The following is a 13,120-nucleotide window of genomic DNA, read 5'->3' on the forward strand; positions in this document are numbered from 1 at the left end:
CTGCCACATTACATTGAGCAGAATTCCATATGCTGTACAATAGGTCTTTGTTGGTTATCCATTTTAAATCTAGCGGTGTGTACATGACCTTCCCAAAACAGAAGCAACCTAAATGTCCATTGACAGACGAATGAATAAAGACGTGGTACATATATACAATGGAATATTATTCAGCCATTAAAAAGAGTGAAATAATGCCGTTTGTGGCAACATGGATGGACCTAGAGAGTGCCATAGTGAGTGAAGTAACTCAGAGGAGAAATACCGTATTACATCCCTTGCATGTGGACTCTAAGAAGAAATTACAACTGACAAAATAGAAGGAGACTCACAGACTTAGTTAGGGACTTTGGGAGATGTGGTATTAATACTGACTCAGTTCAGTTCAGTCGATCAGTCATGTCTAGCACTTTGCGACCCCATGAACTGCAGCACGCCAGGCTTCCCTGTCCATCACCAACTCCTGGAGCCTACTCAAACTCATGTCCATCAAGTCAGTGATGCCATCCAACCATCTCATCCTCCATCATCCCCTTCTCCTCCTGCCTTCAGTCTTTCCCAGCATCAGGGTCTTTTCCAATGATTCAGTTCTTTGCATCAGGTGGTCAAAGTATTGGAGCTTCAGCATCAGTCCTTCCAATGAATATTTAGGACTGATTTCCTTTACAGTTGACTGGTTTGATCTCCTTGCAGTCCAAGGGACTCTCAAGAGTCTTCTCCAGCACCACAGTTCTACAGAGGGCAAAAAATAGGTGATCAGTTTCTGGTGGCTACAGGGTCAAGTCAAGCATTCTCCAAGCACAGTGATATTCCTGTGGTCAGAAGTCTGGAGAGAGATGATGGCAGACAGTTGAGAAAGTGCTGCAAAGCTCTGCCCTCAGAAAGTATCCTCTTGGAAGGCATGAGTAGCAATGCGTTGTTCCTGCTCTCTCCACTAACAAATTCCTGTTCAGATCATGTCTGCTGCTCTGTGTGAACAAACATCTGGTTCTATCAGAGTAGTGAACAAGAATGTAGAATTCCTGTAAACTTAATAAATCCACTTTGCAGTCAACTGAGAGAATCATAGCCATCCTGTCAAGTGAAGCGGATGCTTTCTCCCCATCTTTGACACGCGCTTGGTCAGATATTACTTGACATCTGGTTGCAGGTGTGCTTTTTTGCTCCCACTTCTATTCATTTATTTATTTGGCTGCACCAGGTCTTAGTGGCTGCACACAGGATCTTCAGTCTTTGTTGTGGCATATGGGATCTACTTCCCTGACCAGGGATCAACCAGGGGACCCCTGCACTGGGAGCTTGGAGTCTTAGCCACTGAACCACCAGGGAAGTGCCATCCCCACTTCTAAATTTTATCTTTAAATATCTAAAGAATTCAGTTTCTCTAGATTTCCCTAGGAGTAGAACAATGCAGTCACTGTTTAAAAATAGGTCTGTTTAAAGAGAGCTTCTGGCCATTTATACATACATACATAAATTTATACATACATAATTCTTCTGGACATTTATCCATTCCACAGTCGTGAGTGCCCACTAGTCTACAGCAGTGGTGGGATGTTCTTTACCCTCCTGGAGCTTACTGTGTCCAGGGAAGGGGCATACCCACAGTAAGCCAGGACATAAATCAGCAAAAGAGGGTGAGAGCAAGATAAACACTATGAAAAATACAATGATCTTGGACAACGATGTAGTCTCTGGGGGGTGGGGCAGGCAAGGTCTAATCTAGACAGGATGATAAGAAAAGTCTCCCAGAGGAGGTAGTGTATGAACAACCACCTAAGTGAGGAAGAGCTGCCAGCCACACACAGGCCTGGAGCAAAAGCATTCCACTCGGGGATCGGGAACCTGGAGGAGCGAAGTTCCTGGTGGGAATGTGCTTGATGTGCTGGAGAACCTGCAAGTGGAGGGACATAGGAGGAAGTATGAGAGGTGAAGTCAGACTGCACGGGGCCTTTCTCCAGGGTGCACATTTGGGGTTTTCCTCCACGTGCACTGAACAGAACACCACTGGGGACTTTAGCCAAGGGCGAGATGTGGGCTATGCAGCTTTATTTTTCTCCTTGTGACTTGTACACTTTTTAAGTTTTATTTCCCTACTTTTTAAAAATTTACCTTTTTAAATTAAACTTTTTATTTTGAGACAGTTGCAGATTCTCATGCAGTTGTAGGAAAACATACAGAGAGATTACTTTGCTTCCCCCACTGACAGTATCTTGCAAAATGACAGTTAAATGTCGCAGCCAAGATACTGACATGGTGCTGTCATCGTGCAGAAAATTTCCATCGCCCTAAGGCTCCCTCGCATTGCTCTTTTTTTTTTCTTTTTTTTTCTTTTCTTTTTTTTTTTTTTTTTTTTTCCAGCTTGGGGATCTTAGTTCCCTGACCAGGAATCAAGCCCAGGCCCCTTGCAGTGGAAGCGCAGAGTCTTAACCACTGGACTGCCAAGGGAGTCCTTTTTTCTTTCTTTTTTTCATGTTACTCTTTTAAAGCTACCCTCATATCCTTCTGCCCCGACTCCCTCTTTACGCTCTGGTAACTGCTATTCTGGTCTCCATTTCTCTAATCTTGTCATTTCAAGAATGTGATTTAAATGGAATCATACAGTAGGAAACTTTAGGATTGGGTTTTTCTTACTCAGTATAATTCTCTGAGGGTTCCTCCAGGTCATTGCATGTGTTGATAGCTTGTTTCTTCCTGTTGCTGCATAGTACTCTATGGTATGGACCAATTGCAGTTTAGTAACCACTCATTCATTGAAGGACATCTGAGTTGTTTCCAGTTTTGAGCTATTACAAATAAGGCTACTATAACATTCCAGCACAGGTGTTTGATGTGAATATGTCTTCATTTCTCTGGGATAAATGCTCAGGAGTGCAATTGCTGGGTTGTATGGTAGTTGCATATTTAGTTTCTAAAGATGCTGCTAAACTGTTTTTGAGACAGGCTGCACCATTTTACATTCCCACCAGCAAAATATGAGTAATGAAATTTCTCCGCATTCTCACTGTTTGGTGCTATTGCTATCTTTTTATTTTAGCCATTCTGATCGATGTGTACGTGGTATCTCATTGTGGTTTTAATTTGCATTTCCCTAAATGGCTAATGATGTTGAACATATTTTCATGTGTTTTTTTGCCATCTGTATATGCTCTTCAGTGAAATGTCTGTGTCCTTTGCCTGTGTTCTAATTAAACTGGTTTTTCACTGTTGAATGTTGAGAGTTCTTTGTAAATTCTAGAAAATAGTCTCTTGTCAGATATATGGCTTGCAAATACTTTCTTTCTCCCACTCAGTAGCTTATCTTTTTATCCTCTTAACAGGGTCTTTCATAGAGCCTTTAATTTTAAGGAAGTCCAATTTTAGTTTTTCCTTTTGTGGAGATTCTGCTTTTGGTATCAAGTATCAGAATGCTTTGTTGTTGTTCAGTTGCTAAGTTGTGTCTGACTCTTTGCGACCCCGTGGACTGCAATGCACCAGGCTTCTCTGTCCTTCACTAACTCCCAGAGCTTGCTCATATTCATGTCCGTTGGAGTCAGTGAGTCCATCCAGCCATCTCATCCTCTGTCGCCCCCTTCTCCTCCTACCCTCAATCTTTCCCAGCATCAGGATCTTTTCCAATGAGTCAGCTCTTCTCATCAGGTAACCAAAGTATTGGAGCTTCAGCATCAGTCCTTCCAATGAATATTCAGGGTTGATTTCCTTTAGGATTGACTGATTTGATCTCCTTGCTGTCCAAGGGACTCTCAAGAGTCTTCTCCGGCACCACAATTCAAAAACATCAATTCTTTGGCTCTCAGCCTTCTTTAGGGTCCAACTCTCACATCCATACATGACTACTGGAAAAACCATAGCTTTAACTATATGTACTTTTGTAAGCAAAGTGATGTCTCTGCTTTTTAATATACTGTCTAGATTTGTCATAGCTTTTCTTCCAAGGAGCAAGCATCTTTTTAATTTTGTGGCTGTAGTCACCATCTGCAGTGATTTTGGAGCCCAAGAAAATAAAATATCTCACTGTTTCCATTGTTTCTTCATCTATTTGCCATGAAGTGATGGGACTGGATGCCATGATCTTCGTTTTTTGAATGTTGAGTTTTAAGCCAGCTTTTTCACTCTCCTCTTTCACCCTCATCAAGAGGCTCTTTAGTTCCTCTTCATTTTCTGCCATAAGGATGGTATCATCTGCAGCTACAAGGTTGTTGATATTTCTCCCAGCAATCTAGATTCCAACTTGTGATTCATCCAGCTGCTTTGCCTAGCCCAAATCTTGAAGGTCTCCTCCTCATTTTTTTTCTAGAAGCTTTATAGTTTCATGTTTTATATTTAAGTCTGTGATTCATTTCATCTTAAGTTAATTTTTGTATGAGGTGTGGGACTTTGATCAACGTTGCTGTTTTGTTTTTGCTTTGCCAGTGGATGTTCACTTGCTCCAGCATCTTTGTTGAAAAGACTCTTTCATCAAATTACTTTTACACCTTTGTCAAGTCAGTTGGGCATATTTGTGTGAGTCTGTTCCTGGGATTTCGGTTCTGTTCCATTGATCTGTGTGTCTGTCCACCATTACCACAGCTTTTTTTTTTTTTTTTTGATCCGTGCCATGTGGCATGCATGTGGCATGCTGTAGCTTAGTTCCCAGACCAGGGATCAAACCCTGCCCCCTGCAGTAGAAGCTCAGAGTCTTTACCACTGGGCTGTCAGGGAAATCCCCACACATGATCTTGATTACTGTAGCTAAAAAATAAATCTTGAAATTGGGTAAATTGTTTCCTCCCGTGTTATTCTTTTACCAAATGAATTCATATTCTTTGCCTTCTATATAAATTTTGGAACAAATTTGTTAGTTTGTGTCTTCTCTCTCTGCTACTCCTCTGTCTTAAATTATCTTTATTATTTGCTTCTTTGGGTTTTTATTTTTTTTATTTTATTTTTTTCCCAGATCTTTTAGATAGAAGCTTGAGACTATTCCTTTTTTTCTTTAATGTACATTTGATATTATACGTATCTTTCTCAGCACTGCTCTGTGTACCATGGAATTTGATGTGTTTTATTCTCATTTTCATTCAGTTCAGCGTGTTTTTTATTTCCCTTGGAACTTCCTTTTTGACTTATGAATTATTTAGAAATGTGTTATTTAGTTTCCAATTGTTTGGAGATTTTTCTCTTACCTTTCTGTTATTGATTCCTAGGTTGATTCCATTGTGGTCAGAGAACGTTCTGCATTATTTCAATCCTTCGAAAATTTTGAGGCTGGTTTTATGGACCAGGATATAGTCTATCTAGGTATACGTTTCATGGCACTTAAAAAGACTGGGTTTGGGAATTCCCTGGTGGTCCAGTGGTTAGGATTTGGTGCTTTCACTGTTGTGGGCGTCAGATCCCTGGTCAAGGAACTTAAATCCCAAAAGCTGTGCAGCGTGGCCAAAGGAAAAAGGCCTGTTTTCTGCCCTTGTTGAGTGGAGTGTTCTGTAACTGTTGATAAGACCCTGTTGGTTGATGATGATGGTAAGTTCTTCCATATCCTACAGATTTTCTGTCTCATTATTTATTCTATCAGTTGAGAGAGGAATAATAAAATCTCCAACCGTGATTGTGGATTTGTCTGTTTCTTCTTTTGGTTCTATCAATTTTCGATTCACATATTTTGCAGATCTATTGTTCAGTGCATACACAGTTAGGACTGCAACATCTTCTCGGTAAATTAACCCGTTTATCATTTTATAATGCCCTTCTCTCTTCTGCTAGTTTTTTTGCTCTGAAATATACATTCTGTAATATTAATATAGCCTCTCCTGCTTTCCTTTGATTAATGTTCATGTGATATATATTTTTTTCATCCTTTACTCTCAACTTCCCTGTTTTATTAGATTTGAAGTGACTTTCTTATAACAAGCATATAGTTGGGCTTTTCATCCACTCTGCCAATCTCTTTTAATTGGTATATTGAGACCTTTTATATTCAATTATCGCTACTTTAGGGCTTATGTCTGCCATCTTACTTTTTGTTTTCTGTTTGGTCTCTCTGTCTTTCCTTTTTCTGCCTTCCTGTGGACTACTTGAACATTTTAAAATTCCCTGCTGCCCTGGAGGCTTGAGCCTTGTGGCCCTTTGAGCTAAAAGCTCCAAGTTTAAATGTGTCACTCAGAGGAGAGTGTCCCCATCTGTCCCAGCACAGCCACCCCACCCTCTCCTGCTCCAGAAAAGAGTGAGCCTCAAGCTTGGTTAATTCCATCTGCTGTCTTCAGGTTTGGGTCCAGAGTTAACCAAATCCATAGATTAACGCAGTTCACTGCCTGAAACTGACCATCTCACCCCACCAGAGCTATTAACTGAAACTAATGACAGCATGCCAGGGAAGCAAAGGGAATTATCCCAACAACCTCACTGCTTGGAGGAGGCACAGAGAAGCATGCATAGCAGACACCTTGACAAACAGATGAGTTCAAAGACATAGTGGTGAGTCTTCTCTGAAGGCTCTTGTCTCTGAAAGAGAAGCAGCCAGAAAGTCTTGGAAACAGCAGCATCTTTGGTGCTGGCATCACCATCGTCCCTCACACAGTGCCCATCCCTCAGGACCTAGCCAGTACCTGGCACTCAGCAGATGCTCAGTGAATATTTGAAGAAAGAATTTATGAATGGGTGAATGCATGGCTTAGTGCATGGGGGAAGGGGTGCATTTGTGAAACCTTTGAGGGATGAATAAGCCAAGCGTACAGAACTGTTGATGAACTGTCTTCTTTCCCTTTCTTTCCTGAACGTATAGTGCTTTCATCATTTCCCTAGTTCCTCACTGGAGCAGATTGTTTTAATAGTATACTTCATTTTTGGAATGACTTTAGATTTTCAGGGAAATAGAGAAGATAGCACAGAGAGTCTCATAGAAGTCCTCACCTGCTTCCTATTATTAACATCCTGTGTTAGTGTGGTATATTCAGTACAACAGTGAACCAACATGGATTTGTTATTGTTAGCTAAGTGTTAGTCTCTCAGTAGTGTCTGATTCTTTCCCATGGACTATAGACCTCCAGGCTCCTCTGTCCATGGAGTTTTCCAGGCAAGGATACTGGAGTGGGTTGCCATTCCCTTCTCCAATTGTTAGCTAAATCCCATACTTTATCGCTATTTCTCTGTATCCAGTGTCTTTTTCTGCTCTGGGATCCCATCCAGGACACCGTGTTACGTTTAGTTGTCATACCTCTTTAGGCTACTCTTGGCTGAGACAGTATCCCAGCCTTTCCTTGTTTTTTTTTCTTGTGTGTGTTGGTTTTTTAAGATTTTTTAATGTGGCTAATTTAAGTCTCTATTGGATTTGTTACAACATCGCTTCTGTTTTATATTTTGGTTTTTTGGCCGTAAGGCATGTGGGAATCTCAGCTCCCTGACCAGGGATCGAACCTGCACCCCCTGCACCGGAAGGTGAAATCTTCACCACTGGGCCTCCAGGGAAGTTCCAGACTTTCCTTGTTTTCGATGACCTTTTTTTGGGGAAGTGTTGGTCACTATTTTATAGGCTGCCCCTCTAGTGGAATAGGCATTGATTGTCTCATGATTTCGACTGAGGTCATGGGTTTGGGGAGGATGACCTCAGAGGTAAAGTGCCTTTCTTCTCACATCAAGGGTACATGTTATCAGTATGACACATCACTGGAGATGATGACCTTGATCACCTGGCTGAAGCTGTGTTTGCCAAATTTCTCCACTGCAAACTTACTCACCCCTTCCTCTCACTTTCCAGACTGTGCTCTTTGGGATTAAATCACTATGTGCAGCCCTGACATCGGAGTGGGGAGCTATGTGCCTCCTAGATAATTTCTAAGTGTTTGAGGATTGTCCCTTCAGAACAAGCAGCCCTTGTCTTTACTTTCTCGGGTGATACAACACATATTGAAGTGAAGAAGCAAGGGCAAGCTGTGAGGTCCTGGAGAGATGGGATCTTGCTTTGTTGCCCCTAATACGGCTCCTTTCACAGTACAGGTCACCTCTTAAGATGCTAAATAAGTACCTATTGAATTGAATTAAACAACCGCCACCACTACCAAAAAAAAAAAAAAAGTCCCTATGAAGGGCCCGGTTGCTCGGGCTTCTCTCTTTTTTTAAAATATTTTTCCTTATTTATTCATTTATTTATTTTTGGCTGTGCTGGGTCTTCACTGTGGCTCACAAGCTTTCTCTAGTTGTGGATAGAGTGGGGCTATTCTCTAGTTGCAGTGCCCGGGCTTCTCATTGCAGTGACTTCTTTGTTGTGAAGCCCAGGCTCTAGGCTTATGGGTCCAGTAGTTGTGGGACACAGACTTAGTCGCCCTGTAGCATGTGGGATCTTAGTTCCCAGACCAGGGATTGAACCTGTGTCCCCTGCATTGGCAGGTGGACTCTTAACCTCTGGGGCACCAGGGAAGCCCCCAGGCTTCTCCTAATGGTCATCAAGTCCAAGAAGGGCATCTTCACTCCTTCCCAGAGTTGATGAGACAGGGGCTGACTCACCAGCAAGGCTCCTGAGACAACCCTGGGCACAAGTAGTGAGTCCAGCATCATTCGTCAACACAGTTCGCACAGAGGATTTTGCAGGTCACTGTCTCATCTTTTCACGTGACATGCAAGCACTCACTGGGCATCCCTAATATGTCGGACCCCCTGGGGCCATAGGGATGACAAAATAGAGTCCACATGGGGCAAACGCTGGTCGAACTATATTAGTTTCCACTGCCACAATAACAGTGACTACGATTTAGAGGCTGAAGACAGCACCCGTTTACCATCTTGTGGTTTCCACTGGTCAGAAGTCCAGGCACAGGGTCTCAGCTGGGCTCTCTGTTTAGGGTCCCACAAGACCAAAATCAAGGTGTCAGCAGCTGGGTTCCCTCCTAGACACTCAGGAAGAATCCACTTGCAACCTCATTCAGGTTCTGGTGGAATTCAGTTCCTCTTGGTTGCATTTCTTTGTTGAGGGTCAGCTAGGGTGTCATATTTTTTCCCAGTGTCAGGGCCTGCATTCCCTCTCAAGCTTACCATGTGGCCCCCGCCGTCTTCAAGCAACAGTTCATCAAGTCCTTCTCAGGCTTCCAGTCCCTCTGACTTCCTCTTCTCCTCCATCCCTTCTGAATTTTTCATGCATTTTAAATGCTTACGTGATTACACTGGGCCCACACAGATAATACAAAGCAATCCCCCTCTTTTAAGGGCAACTACTTAGTGACCTTAATTACTCCTGCCAAGTCCCTTTTGCCTGGAAAGAGGACAGATTGACGGGCAGGGTATCTCTTGATGTTCCTAGTCCCAGGGGTTAGGGCATACAATCTTCTAGGGCAGTGGTTCCCAGCCATTTTTGGCACCAGGAACTGGTTTCATGGGAGACAATTTTTCCACAGACTGGGGAGTGGGAGGGAATGTTTCAGGATGATTCGAGCACATTACATTTATCGTGCACTTTATTTCTATTACATTAGCTCCACCTCAGATCATCAGTCATTAGATCCCAGAGGCGGGGCACTAGGGACCACAATTTTGCCTACCACCTGGTGCTTCTCCAACATCAGTGTGCGTGGGAGTCACCTGCAGAGCATGTTGATGAGGATCTGATCCAGTGGGCCTAGGGTGAGAGGCTGCGTTTCTCAAGAGCTCCCAGGCAGTACTGCTGCTGCATGCTGGTCAGTGAAGCATATTTCTGCAATCAGGCTTTGTTGCTGTTTAGTCACTGAGTTGTGTCCAACTCTTTGCAACCCCATGGACTATAACCTTCCAGGCTCCTCTGTCCATGGGATTGTCCAGACAAGAACACTGGAGTAGGTTGCCATTTCCTTCTCCAGGGGATCTTCCCAACCCAAGGGTTACACCCAAGTCTCCTGCGTCCCCTGTATTGGCAGGCAGATTCTTTACCACTGAGCCACCAGGGAAGCCCATGACCAGGCTTTAAACCAGAGGAAATTTACAGTTACCAGCTGAGGTCAAACCTAAGACAGAATATCAGGACATTAAACTTGTGGTTCTCAAACATACGGGGCATTAGAATCAGCAGAAAACTTGCTAAAATACTGATTGCTGGGCCCCACCCCAGTGTTTCTGAGTCAGAGGTATGAGATGGGATCTGAGGGCATGCATTTCTAACAAGCTCAGGCGGTCTGCAGACCACACTTTGAGAACCACCGCTGGAACCATGAGCCAGTTGCTTTGTGAGGGTTAAGTGAGAGGAGCAGGTAACACCTTCTGTCAGAAGGCCTTCATCTTTGAAAGCAGAATCCCTTTTTCTATCCAACATGATTGCCTCCTCTTGGGCACTTCTGTGCACCCCATCTGAGGTAACATGCTGTCTTGTAGGATCAAAGGGTTGGATTTCTTTTCGTTTGTTGAGCTGCAATCCCTCTCTTTCAGGAACACAGGGAAGCAGATTCAAGCATAGCTTGAACTGATAACATCATTAGTAGTCCCAAACCTATCTTTTTAAAATCAAAAATAGTATTTATTGCATTTATGTACAAAGCAACCCTTGTTTATTGTAAAAAGATATATATATATGTATGTACATATATATATACACATATATGTATATATGTATATAAAAGAAGAAAACATCATCATCCCACCCGAAGGTAGCTACTCTATTTTCCAGACCTTCTTCTATACCTGTCAATCCAAATATATATGTAGGCTTTTATTTCCAAAACTACATGGTACAAACTGTGTTGTAACCTACTTTTCTTAATATATTGTAAATATCAAGCTATCTACTCACTGTTTTTAGCCCCTGGTTTCAACCCCGTTCACCCAATAAAAAGCATCCAAAAAATGCTCTGATTCCTGGCTTCCCTCCTGCACACCTGCAGTTGGAGGGAGATTAATGGACCAGCTTGGGCCCCAGTGGGACAGGAGGGAAGGACATGAAGGATGGAGGTTGATCAGAAACAGGCTCCCAGAGTACTGGAACAGCCATAGTTTTGCATCGCAGAACTATTCCTCCAAAACGCACATGTACTTTTTTAGGAGAAAGTGATTCAGCTGAGCACTTCTGGATCCAGAAATGCCTCAGCACCAGAATCAAGTGCACAGGAAAGCTAAATCAGGAGCATTTGTGTCTTGGTGGTGGAGAGTGCGGGCACAGGACATGAAGGGCTTCCTGCTGCCATTTTTAGGCTAATTAGCTGCTACCGGAGAGGGCAATGGCACCCCACTCCAGTACTCTTGCCTGGAAAATCCCATGGACAGAGGAGCCTGGTGGGCTGCAGTCCATGGGGTCACGAAGAGTCGGACATGACTGAAGCAACTTTGCAGCAGCAGCAGCAGCAACGGCTACAAGAATTTTTCAGCATTGATAAAGGTGTGCTTATGGTAATAACTTATTTTCCATCCTGTGAGTTGCAAAACTTGCTTTCCAATGAATAGTAAAGAAATTATTAGATATTTAAGTTGATTTCATGTCCTGGATATTGTAAATAGTGCTGCAGTAAACACTGGGGCAAAGGTGTCCTTCTGCATGATGGTTTTTCACTGGGTATATACCCTAAGATCATGGCCTCTGGTTCCATCACTTCATGGGAAATAGATGGGGAAACAGTGGAAACAGTGTCTGTCAGACTTCATTTTGGGGGGCTTCAAAATCACTGCAGATGGTGATTGCAGCCATGAAATTAAAAGACGCTTACTCCTTGGAAGGAAAGTTAGATAGCATATTCAACCAACCTAGATAGCATATTCAAAAGCAGAGACATTACTTTGCCAACAATGGCCCGACTAGTCAAGGCTATGGTTTTTCCAGTGGTCATGTATGAATGTGAGAGTTGGACTGTGAAGAAAGCTGAGTGCCAAAGAATTGATGCTTTTGAACTGTGGTGTTGGAGAAGACTCTTGAGAGTCCCTTGGACTGCAAGGAGATCAAATCAGTCCATTCTAAAGGAGACCCAACCAGTCCTCCTAAAGGAGATGAGATCAGTCGTTGGAAGGACTGATGCTAAAGTTGAAACTACAATACTTTGGCCACCTCATGCGAAGAGTTGACTCATTGGAAAAGACTCTGATGCTGAGAGGGATTGGGGGCAGGAGGAGAAGGGGACGACAGAGGATGAGATGGTTGGATGCTGTCACCAACTCGATGGACATGGGTTTGGGTGAACTCTGAGAGTTGGTGATGGACAGGGAGGCCTGGTGTGCTGTGGTTCATGGGGTCGCAAAGAGTCGGACACAACTGAGTGACTGGACTGAACTGAACTAATACCCAGTAGTGGGATTGCTGTCCAACGACAGATGAATGACTAAAGAAGTTGTGGTATATATATATGCAATGGAATATTACCCAGCCACTGAAAGGAATGAAATAAGGTCATTTTTAGAGATGTGGGTGGATCCAGAATCTGTCATACAGAGTAAAGTAAGTCAGAGAAAAGCAAATATCGTATATTAACGGATATAGGTGGAATCTAGAAAAATGGTCCAGATGAACCTGTTTCCAGGCAGAATAGAGATGCAGACATGGAGAATGGACATGTGGCCCCAGTGGGGAGATGAGGAGGGTGGGATGGATCGGGAGATTGAGGCTGACATGTATACACCTCCATGTGTAAAATAGAGAGCTATAAAGCACAGGAAGCTCAGCTCAGTGCTCTGTGATGACCTAGAGGGTTGGGATTGGGAGGGGGTGGGATGGAGGCCCAGGAGGGAGGGAATATTTGTATACATATAGCTGGTTCACTTTGTTGTACATGAGAAACCAAAATAACATTGTAAAGCAATTATATTCCAATAAAAAATGATTGGAGCAAGAAAGGATTTAATTACAAATTAAACTTCCACCATAAACCTGCTAGAAATGGTGGACAAACTGAACAAGCAAACCCAGGGCCTGTTGGGCAAAGCAAAGGTGTGATGTCCAGGGAATTTCTCTCGGAACCTGCAGTCAGTCTGTGGGCTCCTCTGGCCCATGGCGGGGGCAGGGGGCCCATTCTTACACAGGGGCTTGGGTGAGGTCTCACACAGCCCCCATCAATGTGAGCTCTTCTTTCCTTTCCACAGAACGAAGTGATCAGCCAGCAGCTGTGTGTCATCTTCACTCACTGCTACGGTCCCTACCCCATCCCCAAGCTCACAGAGATCAAACGGAAGCAGACCTCACGCCTGGGTGAGTGGGGGCTTCCTGGGT

General features: G+C 43.4%; 1 protein-coding gene across 2 annotated transcripts in view; it reads left to right on the top strand.

Moving 5' to 3' along the window:
- The window catches only part of ABTB3 (ankyrin repeat and BTB domain containing 3), a 323,751-nt gene that overhangs the window by 284,784 nt on the left and 25,847 nt on the right, over positions 1-13,120 (top strand). For both annotated transcript variants that reach the window (XM_027967688.3, XM_027967689.3), the window contains one exon: positions 12,994-13,099. In XM_027967688.3, coding sequence (XP_027823489.1) covers positions 12,994-13,099 — 106 coding nt within the window. The remainder of the gene's footprint in view (positions 1-12,993; positions 13,100-13,120) is intronic.

Source organism: Ovis aries, chromosome 3, assembly GCF_016772045.2.
Source record: "Ovis aries strain OAR_USU_Benz2616 breed Rambouillet chromosome 3, ARS-UI_Ramb_v3.0, whole genome shotgun sequence".
NCBI classification, from domain to species: Eukaryota; Metazoa; Chordata; class Mammalia; order Artiodactyla; family Bovidae; genus Ovis; species Ovis aries.